A 14,342-nucleotide genomic window follows, 5' to 3' on the forward strand; every position below is an offset into this window, starting at 1 on the left:
GCGAGTTTGCGGAGAGGAGGAGGAGCTGGGAGCTCCACAACCAATACAGGTGGTCGGAGTATGACTTCTGCTGCTGCCTGCGCGTAGTCCTACGTCGTTTCAGTTTGGTTTTTGCTTTGCGAATCTGGAAAATTGCTGGTGACGCCACCCGCTCCCAGGCCACCGCGGCACGGCGCGGCCACTGCCGCCGGGACGCTTGCAGCCTCCCCGAATCTCCCTGGGGAGCCTCTTTGCCCGGTTCGCGTGCGGCGCCCGGTGAATCCCGTCACCCCGTGCGGCCGGGCGCCGCGGTGCCTTGCGCCGGCGGGCAGCCAGCTCCGGGCGTTATGCCAAAAACTGCAAGCAGCCATTAACCAGGAAGCGTTGGACCGTTTGGTCTCCGGGAGCTGCTGGTGGATCCCCGGCGGTGCCGGCCGAGCGGACGCGGCTCCGCTGTGGCCGTGCCCCCCGGCCCCGAGCGGCAGCGGCTCACGGCGCTCGCTCCCGCGCCACCGGGACAGGTCTGGGGGCTGGAGCCGGAGCGCTGAATTTCCCTGCTATCCAGCCTGTGTTTCCCCAGCTCTCGTTTAAGGCCGTTATTTCTCGTTCCCGTGTCATTAGCTAACGAGAACCGTTGATGCGCGTCCCGCTGCTGCCGTCCTTTCCTCTGCTCGCGGACGCTCCCGTTGCATCCCCGTCCTCTCCCGACACGGGGCGGCTCCCGGCCCGCGGTCACCTCTCCGGGCTGGACAGAGGGGAAACGGAAACAGCATGCGGTAAAAGGCCAAGAAGAGGATTGCTGATAAATAAAAGGAGTTCGGGATGCTCATGCTCGTCCTTCGGCTCCAGCCCGACCTCCCCCGGCCGTCAGCGTTGCAGTCGCCCTAGGCGCGAGCGGGCTGTGCCGGCCGCGCCGGGGACCGCCGGCCCCGCTCTGCCCTGCCCCGGGCTGGTGTCCCGCGGGCGCCGCTCCGCGCACGCGCTCCAGCAGCCAGCCTCGAAGCCCGCGGGCAGCAGGAGAGCGTCGTTAGCCCAAGCGGTGAAACGTGCGGGCGCGGAGGGCGGCCGTGGGCCCTTCCCGAGCGCCGGCGCAGCGTTCCCCTCCGCCCCGTCTGCCTGGCGGTCTCGCCGCCCGGGCCCGCGGCCGCCGAGCGAGGCTGACGCGCCTCCGTTTTGTTTTGCAGGAAACAAGAGCTGCTGAGCAGCCCGGATGTGCCCGTCCCGGACCGGCCCCTGTCCCCGCCGCTCACGGCCCCTCCGACCATGAAGGTAGGCGGCGCGGCCGGGGATGCGCCGGGGCGGCCGCCCGCTCCGCTCGGCGCGGGGAGGAGGCGGCGACCCGGCGGGCTGCGGGGTAGCGGGGGGCTCCCAGGCGCCGCCGGCCGCGGGCCCCCTCCTGCGGTGGTCCCGCTGGAGCGGGGCTGGGGCAGACCTCCGGGGGCTCTCCCCGCTCGTCTGCTGCCGCTGTCCCGGTCCGAGTGGTTGGCGCGCTCCGCGGCAGCGCTGGGGCAGCTGCGGCTCCGCCGCGGCTCTGCCTCTGGTTGCAGAGCGAGTTCGGCAGGGAAGATCAACCGGAAATAGATGGCGGGGCGGCACGAAGCGCGGCATGGCTTTACCACGGGTAGCTTCTGTCGGACTGCTCAGAGAAATTTCTGCAAAAACAGAGCTTCCAGACACAGGAAACTGTAGTTCTTCTCTCCGGGTTTCTGCAGAGTATTCAATGTATTGCCACCTGGGAAATGGGTCATTAAGCCGAGGAAGGTGGAGATCGATATAAGAATCATAAGATGGCCAAGGATCTGGCTAAACGGCTGCTAAGAGCAAGGAGGTTTGGAAATAGAGTATTGAGCTGGAGGGAGTTTATTAGCGGGGTTTCTCAAGATTTGGCTTATTTACAACGTTGTCGGTGAGCCGAGCGCACAAAGCAAGAACCAGCTGGCAGACCTCGCTGGTGCCGCGTGCCGTGAGCCTCGCCGGGCCGGAGCAGGGCTGGGGCCGCGGAGAGGAGCCGCCGCCGGGCTGCCCCGCCGTCGTTAGCGGAGGGCTGCTGGAGCCCGGGGGCCTCGGGGCGCGTCGCGTGCGTGGTGGCGTCCGCTGGCGAGGCCGGGGCTGGCCGGGGCGGCCCGGCGCTGGTCTCCCCGCCCGCGCCGGAGCCCAGAGCGACGGCTGCGGCCGGCCCGCTCGAGACGGGCGCTTGCGGCAGGAGCAGGGGTTGCTCATGCACCTGCTCGAGCAAACTCCTCTGACGAGCGTGCAAGTCATGCCGACAAGAGTATTGACTTAAATTCCTGGCATACTTAAATTCCTTGAATGCGGCAACCTACAACGGCAAAAATCTTTTTCGGAGGCGTAATCCTTCAGCGAGGTTTGCCTCCCGTCAGCAGGAGAAGGTCGTCTCGCCCTCCTGATCAGCGTAGGCTCGAGGCAGAGACGGAGCCAAGAAGCAGGACGTGCGGAAGAGCCTCGGGGCGCGACCCGTCTGCTCCGGGGCGCTCCGGTGCTGGTGCCTGTCCCCTTTTCCTGGCGTGAAGTCTCGGGAGCCTGAGTTTTGCAGAAGAGGGAGACGAAAGGACAGCAAGCGAAACGGCCGCCTGCCCCGGACGTCCAAGGGCCGTTGCTTTCGTTGCTGCTTTGTCCGTCTCTGCTCGCTGCCCTTGCAGAGGGAGCAGCGGGTCTCGCGGGGGTCCCGCGCCCCTGTCGGCCCCGTCGCGCTGCCGGGGAGGCCGGTTGCTGGCGGCCGCGAGCTCGGCCGGCGCGGTGGGAGCGCCGGGCCGGCTGCTGCCCGAGGGAGCGCAGTGGAAGCCCCTGCTCTTTCCCGTCCCCGAGGACGCGACGTCGCCCCGGACGGGGCTCCGCGCGGGGCCGACCCGCGGTGGGAGCAGGTCCCTGCCGCTCCCCGGGTCGGGTCCCGGCCCCGGGCGTCCTCGTGGGCCAGGCGGGACCGTGCCTCCCGCGCGGCCGCCGGCGGGGAAACCGGGCTTGGGCTTCAGCGAGGCCTCCAGAAGGTCGGTTGGAAGTTACCGGTCCCAGGTTTTTAACCCAGACCATGAAGCGTCAGAGTGATTAAGGAGAAAGGAGGAGGAAAAACCACACCGCTTCTGAGAGGTGAGAGCTGTTTTCCTGCTGGAGAAGGAGGGGAGGCGCCGACAGCCCTCCTCTTCGACGGGCTCCCGAGGCAGGTTTAAAGAGTCAGCGCTAACGTTTGCCCGTGGAAATTGCAGTTGATTTGCAAAGGTTTGCCCAAGCTTTCTGGGATTAACCATCTCTGGAAGTCTTTATTTGTTAAGCTGAGTAGTTCTTGAATGGCAAAGTCTTGTCTTTCCTTCCTGCAAGAGGAAAGCGGACCCTGCGCCTGCTCCGGCGGTGCAAGGGCCCTCGCAGCACGTCGAGCCCTGTCTGCGGCCTGGGAACCGCGGCGGGACCAGCGACCCCTCTGCGCCGGGCCTCGGCGCGGCGCCTCGCCTGGGGGCCGCCGCTTCTCCCGCCGCGCGGCCCCTCGCTGCCCTTGCTCGGGTCGGCCTTGCCGCGACTCTGCTTAAGGAAACGCTGCGGGGTCCGTCTGTGCCGGCGCGGCTGGAGGCTTCCTGTTTCAGCGTCGCTTCTTCGCGTCCGTCGCGGTGCAGTTAAGGCGACTGAAAGGCGGTTAACGACTTGCTCTGCTTTGCAGCAGGGTTGAAGGACGCCGAGATCCCTGGTGCCCGCGCGAGCCGTGCTCGGAGGACGGGGGCAGAGCCGCCCGCGGCCCGCTCGGTCCGTCGACGTCCTCTTGCCAGGCGCCGGGAAGCCGCGGAGGTGCCAAACGTACCTAAAAAGCGGTTTTGTCCCCGCGCCGGAGCGGAGGGGCGGCTGGCGGGCCGCGGGTTTTGTCTGTGCGCGCGCTGGCTTTAAGCGCCTCCGGCCCCTCGGCCGCCGTCGGCCTCGCGACGCGGTTTGTTGCGCCTGGGCGTAAGAGGTGGGACTGTAAAACCCTGGGAAAAGAGAGTTCGGGGATTTCAGGATCCTCCACCTTAAGGGAGGGAAACGCGGGGGGAGCCGGAGGCCGGTTCTGCAGGAGGCGTCGGGGCGCTTCGCGGAGCGGCGCCAGCCGCAGCGTCCCCGTTTCACGGCGGCGCGCGGGGTCGGCCGCGGGCGCCCGGCGCCCGGCCGGGGCGTTCAGGTCTCGCGGTGGTAGCGGCCTGGGGCGACTCCTGCCGAACCCGCTGGGTCTGGCCGAGCTCCTGCACGGCGGCGTTCCTCCTCGCGTCGGTGCCGCCCTTTGGGAGCCTAAGGGCTACGTCAGAGGTGGGGCTAGCATCGCAGTTACTGTTTCCGTAAAAATACTGCTTGATGCGGAGAAGAAAGCTAAGTTAAAGAGTTTGGGTCCGGAGCTGAGCTTCTCCTCCGTTTAAGAGCCAGAGCCAAATCCAGCTCCCCCGGACGCGGATGGACAGCATAATGCAGCTCTTCGGCAGGAAACCTACTGCTCACCGAACGTTGTGTAAAGAGTCGGATTCGGTTGTCGTGAGCCGGACCAGAAGCTGCCGCCGGCGGCGTTGCGAGGTGCCGCGGCCCCTCGGGCTCCCGGCGGCCCCGGCGCCGCTGCCCGAGCAAGCGGCGTTATCGCTGCTCTGTGCGACGCGCCGTCCCCCCGGCTGCTCGGACGGCTTCGGCGGAAGTTTGCGCCAGACCCGAAGAGACCGGGGCCCCGGCTGGCCACCGGGAAATCTGCTGCCCTCCTTTCCCTCCCTCCCTCCTGATGCCTCGTGGCCCCCGCAGCCGAAGGACCCGGCGTGGTGGCGCCGGCTGCCGCGGGGCGCACGCGTCCCGGCCCACGGGGACCTTGGACCCGCTCCAGCACCCGAGTTGGAGGGAAGGCGTTCGTTCTTTCCTTTTAAAGTCCTCTCCCGACTTCCTGCCCAACCTGTTTCGGGCACTTGGCCTTCTGCGGAGGGAGCCACCCTCTTAAACAACAAAGCAGCAGCCCTGCAATGCCTCTGGCTTGGCCAAACATTAACGAAGGGAGGCGCGGGGCTCGGGCAGCTCCCGACCGGTGGACGGCCAGCCCGGCGCCCGGCCTCGCGAGCTCCGCGCTGGATTCCCAGCAGGGAATGCCGTTTGGTAGCGGCAGCAGCTTTCGGCGCGTGAAAAGAATTATCCTGGCGGATGCAAAGGGAGTAACGCGGGGGAGATGATGGATTTCTTCCGGGGCCTTCTGGTAAGTGCCGTGCCGGCTCGAGGGAGCGCCGGGGAGAGCGCGGAGAGGGGGCTGCGGCGAGCCCCGCTGTGCGCTCGATCCTTAGCTGCTCTGTCCTAGCGCGCCGTTTTCCTTCTGGGAAACCTCCAAGGCGGGCGTTTATTGACTGCGTTTCTTCTGCACTGAGTCACTCCTGACGCACAGGTACCTGCTCACTGAAACTCTCCTGGTGGCTGTTAAGGAAGTGGAGCAGCCCCGCACTGCAGCTGGCGTGCCTTGGGGCAGGTTCTGGTCTGATGCTGAAGGCGAGGAATACATGCACTTTCCTGTGCCGGGCATAAGGGTGTAGCTCTGCACCCCTTCCCTTCTCCACGCCGCAGCTCGCTTCGCTGTGAGGCAGCGTGGACGCGTGAGCAAGGAAGGAATAGCAACCATGCCGTTTTTAGGTTGAGTATTTTGTATTTGGGAGCTCATTAGTACAAGCTACTGGACAAGTTTGTCTAGCCTGAGGTGTCCAGGGAAATCACTTTCCACTGTAGTGTGTTGCCTTTGGTTGGAATTAAGAAGCAGATGCAGTGACTTTAGTCTGAAGCAGATAACCTGAGTGACTCAGGAGCGGGCTAAGGACAAACTTTCCGTGTTGGCTAAACCGACAGCAGGTGACGTTACTTCCTACCAAGCATCACAGAGCTATAATTGTCTTTGCTATAATCACCAAAACATTTGTTGCCCAATAAAACTTGGCTTTAAGTATGCAGAAATTCCTGATGGATAAAGGACTGCTGTCTGCCTTGTTTAATATGTACGCACACATCTGCTGGAACATAGTTTAAAAGGTGGATCGGATCCTGCCGTGTGGTTTTGTCTGCCTGGTTCTGGCAGCTGGCAGAACAGGACCAGAAAACTATTTTAATTGCCTCAAAGAGCATTTCTCCACTATTTGCAGAGACCGAAAGACAAACCGGATTCTAAAACCAGCTTAAAATAAGGAAGAGACTTTCTGAAGTGCTCCCAGCTTTGGGCACAGCTCTTGAACCCTGGTTCCTTTTGCCTCCCGTAGGCACGGTAGGTTGAAGAGGTGCATAGATGAGGACAGAAATACGGCCAAGACTGCTTCTGCGTTATGCCAGTCCTTGGAGGTGTTGACGGCGTCTTTCTGCCCTCACAGCTGGTGCAAATTAGAACAGGGACTGGGCTGCTGCTGCAGTAAAGCTAACCTCTGCTTGCTGCCTTCGCTTGCTAGGAAATGCAAGGTTTTCCTTTGGTCTTTTTTTTCTCTTCGTCTCCTCCCTTGTCTTTGTCAGTCTGAAAGCTTACCGAAGATGAACCCCCGTGTCCTCCTCTCGGACAGGGTCCCTCGGCCCCTCCTCTGCCTCCTCCCCGTTCTGCAGACCCCTTCCCACGTCCGAGCTGCCGATCCCGCTTCCTGCTCGCCCTCCCCAGACCCGGCAGCCTCTTCCCGTGGTCCCTGCTGCTTCCCGGCCGCGGAAATCGTTCGTGGGTGCCGCCAGCGTGCTGCGCCCGAGCTGTGCGCCGGCCGGCTGTGAGCAAGCACGGACCGCGGAGGGCCTGGGTGGAGGACGGGGAGGAGAAGGGAAGAAGCTGCTGCTTCTCCTCGTGTCTCCGAGAAAGCCACGTACTGGTTCACTGGGAGTGCCGGGATGCTGTTCGGCTAGTTTCTTTGCACGTGCGGCGGTGGGGGTTGTTCAGCCGCGCTTCCCGGGGAGCGGTGGTGCAGGTGCTTCGTTTGCAGGAGGGCTTTGCCTTTCTGCATCCGGCCATCCACGTGGCCCTGCTTCGCCTTAAAAAGGGAGTTTTCGGCCGTTGGTTTAGGCGCGGAGGCTCCCTTCTGCAAGGGAAGCCCTGCACCCTGGCCCGGGGACGGGCTCCAGCTCCTCGCCGGGCTCTGCCCGCGGCGCAGCACAACCAACTCCACCTCGCGTGTCCGGGGCAAACTTCCTGCACCTACGCCCGTGTCGGATAACCCTGCAGATTTGGCTGCAGTTCGGGCTTTCTCCCTCCTGATCTCCGAGGTCAAACATCTCCTTTACAAAAGCAAGCAGCACGTCCGCAGAGTCAACAGAGCGCTGCGGTAACACGTGCACTGCCTGCTCCGGGGTGCAACCCGCTCGGTCCTGCCTTGTCCCCTCCTGCAGAGGTAGGATTACACCGGTGACTCAGTTTTCCCTTCCAAGTTTCTAGCCCCTGTGCTCACTGCAGACAGCTGGAAAATGGGAACCTTAAAGGCACTAAAAAAAATTCAGAGAACAAAAGGAATCCAAAGAGCTTGTCCTAGCTATGGCACTAATACAATATGATTAGAGATTAAAAAAAAAAAACAGTTAAGGAACCATTATCAAAGTCTACACACAGGTGAGGTAAAGCAGGCTGGGAAATCGTCCACGGTGGCGGCTGTTGGAAACCTTGAGTTGCACAAGAGCAAGCTCCGAGTCACGCCAGGCGCCCGCTCCCCGGCGGGAGCGCAGCCTGCAGCAGCCCTCGCCCGCGTTCCCGCGCTCCGGCTGGGAACGGGTGCGAGCGGCGGGGTGGTTGCTCGCGGGGAGGCTCCGGCAGAGCTCATGAAGTGGTGGGTTGCAGCGGTGCCTCACTCTGCCTTTAGTGGGGCCACGTTGGTGTAACGGGGCTGAGTTGCTTTAAACTGAATTTCCTCCATAAGGCCATTTCTGCAGTTCTTGTCCAGTATGATATACGTATTTTTCTTTCTGCTTCTGTTGACAGTGAAGCTGGGCCAGAGCCGGGATGCTCTGGATAAAGCTAGGGGTTGTTGGATGTCTGTACCCAGATGTGGATTGTGCTGGCTGGCCTTGTGTCCGTGTTCATCAGCCAAGGGGTTTCTCTCTCTTCTCTTTTTCAGTCTGCAGAATTCTTCGAAATGCTGGAAAAAATGCAGGTGAGCATTAGCACATTATTAGTAACTCTGAACATACGGTTTACTCCACCCTAGACAGCTCCTGAGATGCCACCAGAGAGAAGCCGCGAGGGGAGGGAGTTCCCAGAGCAGCTTGTGACTTTGAAGTACAGTTAACAAGTCGGGAAAACCTTGTACTAACATAACACGTTTTGTGTTTTTGCTGAGGTCACCAAAGCCAATATGATTTCCACTGAAAAGGATCATGGAAGATGCTTTTCAACTCAAACTTAGCATAAGAAAGTTACGCAAATATGTCCCAAGATGTGTCCAGGTAGCAGCGGCCCTAGGAACTTCCTTTGAGGTTATTCCATGTTATTTTGAGAAATTTTTTGAAAGAAGCTTTAGCTCTTGGTCTGCGTGTTGTCATGTGCTGGCACACACTCTGAAACGTGACCCTGTTGCTTTATGGTGTTTGTGGTGTAAAGTCACCTTTTGCCTTACATTTGAAAACATCAGGTGGTACCGAGCATGTCTTATGCTTCGGATGGTTTCTCGTATCGCTTGACCTTGGTCCAGGTCAAGGTATCCCTTTGTGCCACACTAAAATATCAGGATCTTCCCAGTCGCCTCTGTCGACCAGAGGAGGAATTGCTGATGGAGAGCAGCACGTTTCAGGGCATTGGGTGCGATTCCCAAGGGAAGGAGAGTGGCAGGGTGCGTTTGCCTCTTGCACAGTGGGAAGCACGGTCTTCTCCCAGGAACACGATACAAGCCGACATGAGCAAGAGGGTTGGCGATTTGTGTGTGTTTTATCAGGCCGAAACGAGCACTATGAGAGCGCCCAGGGCTTGCGCATGCCAGTAGGTATTTTTCCTGCTCTGCAGGGAAGCTAGTTCAGATGGTCTTTATGAGCCAGCCTTGGAGAAATAAAGATGGAACTGGAGTCGGGTATGGGGCATTTTGCGTTGGTTTTGTGTAGGTGCTGCCCAAGTATCTAGGAAATCATGGTCCTTACCTCAAATTTGAAATTTTTGAGTGTAGTGTTGATCTCTCCTCGGTTTTAGCCTACCTCATCCATGCCAACCATTTTTGCGGTCTTATAACAGGGGTCATACTGCCATCCGGACATTTGGAAAACAAACCTCTTGCTCTGCTCTGACTCGGTCAGAAATCCCTCTCTTTTTGTGCCGTTTGCTTCAGAGAGATTTCACTGTAGTGAAATATCGTTGCGGTTTTGTCTGTGTTGTTGAAAACATCATAATTATTTAGTCTATTATTTTGTTTCAAACAGGCACCAAAACTTGAAGAACAGAAAACTGGAAGCCAAAAACATAAGGTTAGTTGAATTTTGTTTTTTCGTGGATCTTTTCTGCGCCCCTTCCCCACCCTTTTTTCATCTCCAGAAGTCAGGACTGTAACGTGTGTAGTCAAAGACAGTCACTAAAAGGACTAAAAAAGGATTTAAATGTTGTGGAAAAACAAGGCACTGATTGAATGCAAAGATAAGATAGTGGTGCATGTAAATCCCTAATCCAGCTTTATGTCTCCAACCTGTGTATTTCAGTGGTCAGCTATGTAAAATAGTTGTTTTTTGTATGTAGCGTTGAGAAGCTTGAACTGATACTCAGAGGAGAGATGACTTTTGTAAAAGACGCGATGATTTGGAGCATTTTCCCACGGGACTCGCAGGAAGGGGGGGCTGCGCGTGGCCCCCCCCCATCCTCTCCACGGGAGAGGGCATCCCGGGGCACCGGCCGCCTTTCTGCCCGCGGCTGCTGGGGCCCTGGCTCCTTCCCGTGGCCGGCGAGGCCCGGGCTGCGTTTCCTGCTGGCCACGTGTGTCGGGTCAGCGCTGGCTGCCCCGTCCCGCTTGGCCACCGCGCGCCACCGCCTCGGCCCCGAAACGCCCCTCGCACCCCGGTCAGAGCAGGCGGTTCGGCTTAAAGCATGCAGGGTCGGCAGAGCCCATGCAGAAGGGCAGCTGAAAAGCGCTCCCTGCCTTTAGAGGCTGCGGGTTGAAGGAACTGCTAACGGGGATAAACAGTCACCTGTGCTGTTTTTGTTCATTTTTTCAGGAAGACTACATCCCGTATCCCAGCATCGACGAGGTGGGTGCTCTAAAGCGTGCTGGGTGCCTTCAGGTGCGGACGCCTTTGCAAAAGCTGTGATAACGGGAGCTTGCAGCGATCCTGCAAAGCGATCCAGCATGGCTCTCCCCGCGCGCGCGCTGGGTGTCCGTCCCTCTCCAGGAGGAGCCGTGCAACGTGCGCTCTCCCCGCGCGCGTGCTGGGTGTCCGTCCTTCTCCAGGAGGAGCCGTGCAACGCGCACTCTCCCCGCGCGCGCGCTGGGTGTCCGTCCCTCTCCAGGAGGAGCCGTGCAACGCGCGCTCTCCCCGCGCGCGCGCTGGGTGTCCGTCCCTCTCCAGGAGGAGCCGTGCAACGCGCGCTCTCCCCGTGCGCGCTGGGTGTCCGTCCCTCTCCAGGAGGAGCTGTGCAACGCGCGCTCTCCCCGCGCGCGCTGGGTGTCCGTCCCTCTCCAGGAGGAGCCGTGCAACGCGCGCTCTCCCCGCGCGCGCGCTGGGTGTCCGTCCCTCTCCAGGAGGAGCCGTGCAACGCGCGCTCTCCGCGCGCGCGCTGGGTGTCCGTCCCTCTCCAGGAGGAGCCGTGCAACGCGCGCTCTCCCCGTGCGCGCTGGGTGTCCGTCCCTCTCCAGGAGGAGCCGTGCAACGCGCGCTCTCCCTGCGCGCGCGCTGGGTGTCCGTCGCTCTCCCCGCGCGCGCGCTGGCTCTGCAGTGGGGTCAGTGGCCGGTGTGCGCTGCGGGGACGGGGATGCACTGGGCACCGGTGCTGCCCGTCCGGCTCACGGCACCTCTCCGTGCAGGTCATCGAGAAGGGGGGCCCGTATCCCCTGGTCATCCTGCCCCAGTTCGGCGGGTACTGGATCGAAGACCCCGAAAACCTCGGCACGCCCACCTCGTCCGACAGCAGCGTCTGCGAGGAGGAGGACGAGGGCCTGAGCCCCGGCGCCGGCGGGTACCGGCTGGAGTGCAAGGGGGAGGCCAGAGCCTACCGGAGACACTTCCTGGGGAAGGTGGGTGCCGCCGCGCTGCCGTCGGCTGAGCCGCCCGGGGCCCCCGTAAAAACTCTAAAACGGGGCGCAAAACGGGCAAAGCTTGCAACGGAGGAGCAAACGCTCACGGTTGCCCTGCTGGTCCCAATGCTGCGACCCGCGTCCGCCCCCGAACAAAGCCCAGCACGGTTTTGCCGTTAACGAGCTGCCTTATCACGCTGTTAACACGTTTTCTCTATTTTTAGGATCATTTAAATTTTTATTGTACAGCCAGCAGCCTAGGGAATCTGATCCTCTCTATTAAGTGTGAAGAGGCAGATGGCACTGAATATTTAAGGATTATACTCAGGTATGGAAAAAAAAAAGCCCCAACAGTCTGCCTTTGCGTGCCCGTTGCTTTGCGTCGGCGTGAAGGCTGCAGGCGAGCGGGCGGCGCGCGGGCCGGCGCGGGTAGGCGGGGGCCGGAGAGCGGAGACTTCTCTCACTTTTCCTGTGCCGGGCCTGCGTCGTCCTGAAAACACCCTGATAACGAGCGCAAGCCTGGTGCCTTGCTAAGTCTGGTGAAACGGGGCGTAAAACTCTCCGCGGGACATCGGATAACACCCACCACGTCTATCCCCGTCCTTCCTGTAACCTGACCAGCGCCTCGGTTGTATCGTTTCCCCTCCAAACTATGAATGTTTTGAGAGCTGGAGAGATGGGAAGAAAAATCGAGACTTTGCTTACTCAGCAGCCCCCAAAGTTCAGCCGAGCATCGTTTCCGAGCGCCTGGAGGAGCGCCCCGCGGCGTGCGCGTTGCCCTGCCGCCGGACCAGCGCGCCGGGGAGCTCGGGGGCGCCTCGGCTTCAGGACGTCGCCCGCAGCGCCTCTGTTCCTTCCCCTTTGTTAGGTCTAAGGTGAAGACGTCGCACGAGAGGATCCCCCTGGCCGGCCTCAGCAAGCTCCCCAGCATCCCGCAGATCGCGAAGGTACGCCGCCGGCGCGCGGGGCCGGGCGCGCGCTCCCCGGCCGAGGACGGGCTCTGCGCCCGCCTGCCGGCCCGGGCGGCTTCCGGGGCAGCGGGCAGAGAAGTCGTCGCGAAAAGCAGAATCGCTGAAACGCGTTTTGAGGAGAAAGGCCGAGGAGCGGCGGCCGCGGGCCGGGCGCGAGCCCTGCTGCAGGCCCCGCTCGACGGCAGCCAGGCCGAGGGCCCCGGCGGCGCCAAGCAGCGACCCGATGACGTTTGAGGCTGGATGTGGCTCTTCTACGCGCGCGGAGGAGCCCGGCCGCAGGCGGGGGGGGCAGGGGGCTCCGCGCGGACCCGCCGCCCCGCGCTCACCGGCCGCTTTTCCCCTGCGCAGGCTTTCTGCGACGACGCCTCCGGCCTGAGGTTCAGCCCGGTCCTGTACCCCAAGGTGAGGGGGCTCCTGCTGCCCCGGCCCCGCCGTGCCCTGGCCGGCTTCCCAAACCGGGGCCAAAACCGCGCTTTTTGTTACCCGCCCGCGGTGTCGCACGTCCCGAACGTGTGCGTGCTCTTGCCCTCTCCTACAAACCTTTCCTGGGAGACTCTAAGCAAATCCAGCGTTTTCAGGTGCCTTTTACGTGGAAGACCTTTCAGGCGGCGGATGCAGCCGTTTGTTGCGCGGCCGTTTCCCCACCTTTCGATGCAGCCAAGGTCAAAATGGTTTCGTTCACCCGTTTGTTACTGGTGTGGCTGTCGAGTCGTTATGGGGGAGCGTGAGAGCCCCCGCCGCCCGGTGCAGGAAGACAAACGTCTTTGCCGTCCTGCCTGCGCGGCAAGGGCTGTGATGGCGGAGCTGGCTCGCTGTTGGCAGCTGCGGTTATTTGCATCCGAAACATCCCAGAGTTTTTCACCGAGAATGTGGGAGAGGAAATCTGGGTTCTCTAGTTTTTCCTAGTATTTTCTTCCCCGTGTGCACGCGTCCTCGCAATCCTGGTTGTGTTCATCTGGCCCTGTTGCCACCCCCTGGTCTTTAAGCCCTTTTGGGGCCATGACCTCAAATATGTTTGGCCGTGGATTTCTACTTAGTGAGCCAAGAACAAATCTCAGATTTTATAGCTGATTGTGAATACGTTGCTGTCTCTTTGCCCAGCCAGTAGGACTTTATATCTAAGATTTTCCTCTTCTAGATGTCATGGTTCATGAACTGCCAAATGAAATCAGTCATGTTTTGCTTTATCCAGGCATCCCAGATGATAGTGTCTTACGATGAACATGAAGTCAACAATACTTTCAAGTTTGGTGTGATCTATCAGAAATTTAGGCAGGTGAGTAACCCCCATTTTATTCTGATTAAGCACATCCTCGCTAGCCAGAGGCCTGTTTTTCAAAAGACGTGCGAGACCTTTCAAGCTGAAACTTGGCCCTGTAGTTAATTTTTTCATGTGCAACACATTATGTTACTGGTATGTTTCTTATTACTTGAATATTTCCCTGGCTCGTTAAAAAATGATGCGACTGAAAAATCAATATGTAAATCAGCCCACAAGCTGCTGTAGGGAGAAGTGGATGTGAAAATACATTTTAGCAACCGTGGTATTTTAATCAGATGCGTGTTTAGACAGTCAAACAGTTAGATTGGTAGGGGAAGACCGCAGGCTATGAAGACGTACGTTTGCTGAAAATGCTTTCATTAGCTTAGGAACTTCAGATGTGAAGCAGAGAGACAGATGAATCTAATAATTTATCAGAGATTATTCTGACAGGCATTCTAATTACCTTTACATATTGCATTTTATTTTCGATTGAATAACTAATGCAAGACCACAATTAAAATCTCATTGTTTTGAAATACGCCACACAAGGGATGATTAAGACCTAAATTTTCCAATGAAGTATTAATATGTATTTTAATATAACCCAAGGTTTATCCTACGATACCTTTCTTTTGGTCAGAAGCTGCTCTCAGCAGCTTCACGTTTGACTTTCGTGGCGGCTAAGCAGAGCGCGAACCTGCCCGTCGCCGATATCTGTTGCTTGTGCTGTGGCGTCTGCTCGGAAACGGTGCTGCGGCGCAGCCGTTGCTGCGGCAGATGATGGCTCCTTTTTTGCTGATAACAAAGTTTGGTTTTAAGGAGATGTTCGGAGAAGGCTGAAGATGCAAAAGGGGCGGATTGAATGCATCTTTCGAGCGACAGGTGCCCTGTGGTTTCAACGAGCCCCGTGTGCTCATCGTTCGTACCAAAGGATAGCTTTGCTTGGGTGTCGAGGGACGCGGCCGGCGTGAGATCCCTTAGGCTGAAGGTTGT

The 14,342-nt window shown here is 59.7% G+C and overlaps 1 protein-coding gene across 9 annotated transcripts in view; it reads left to right on the forward strand.

Annotated features, from left to right (window-relative positions):
- RAP1GAP2 (RAP1 GTPase activating protein 2) overlaps nucleotides 1-14,342 on the forward strand; it is a 71,000-nt gene that overhangs the window by 41,108 nt on the left and 15,550 nt on the right. For 6 of the 9 annotated variants that reach the window (XM_068909882.1, XM_068909885.1, XM_068909886.1 and 3 more), the window contains 9 exons: nucleotides 1,164-1,248; nucleotides 8,028-8,063; nucleotides 9,316-9,360; nucleotides 10,099-10,131; nucleotides 10,905-11,114; nucleotides 11,339-11,442; nucleotides 11,983-12,061; nucleotides 12,434-12,487; nucleotides 13,278-13,361. In XM_068909882.1, the coding sequence (XP_068765983.1) occupies nucleotides 1,164-1,248; nucleotides 8,028-8,063; nucleotides 9,316-9,360; nucleotides 10,099-10,131; nucleotides 10,905-11,114; nucleotides 11,339-11,442; nucleotides 11,983-12,061; nucleotides 12,434-12,487; nucleotides 13,278-13,361 (730 nt within the window). The remainder of the gene's footprint in view (nucleotides 1-1,163; nucleotides 1,249-8,027; nucleotides 8,064-9,315; nucleotides 9,361-10,098; nucleotides 10,132-10,904; nucleotides 11,115-11,338; nucleotides 11,443-11,982; nucleotides 12,062-12,433; nucleotides 12,488-13,277; nucleotides 13,362-14,342) is intronic. The other 3 variants (XM_068909887.1, XM_068909880.1, XM_068909888.1) reach the window with 1 other exon arrangement.

The sequence above is a fragment of the Struthio camelus genome, chromosome 16 (genome assembly GCF_040807025.1).
Source record: "Struthio camelus isolate bStrCam1 chromosome 16, bStrCam1.hap1, whole genome shotgun sequence".
NCBI classification, from domain to species: Eukaryota; Metazoa; Chordata; class Aves; order Struthioniformes; family Struthionidae; genus Struthio; species Struthio camelus.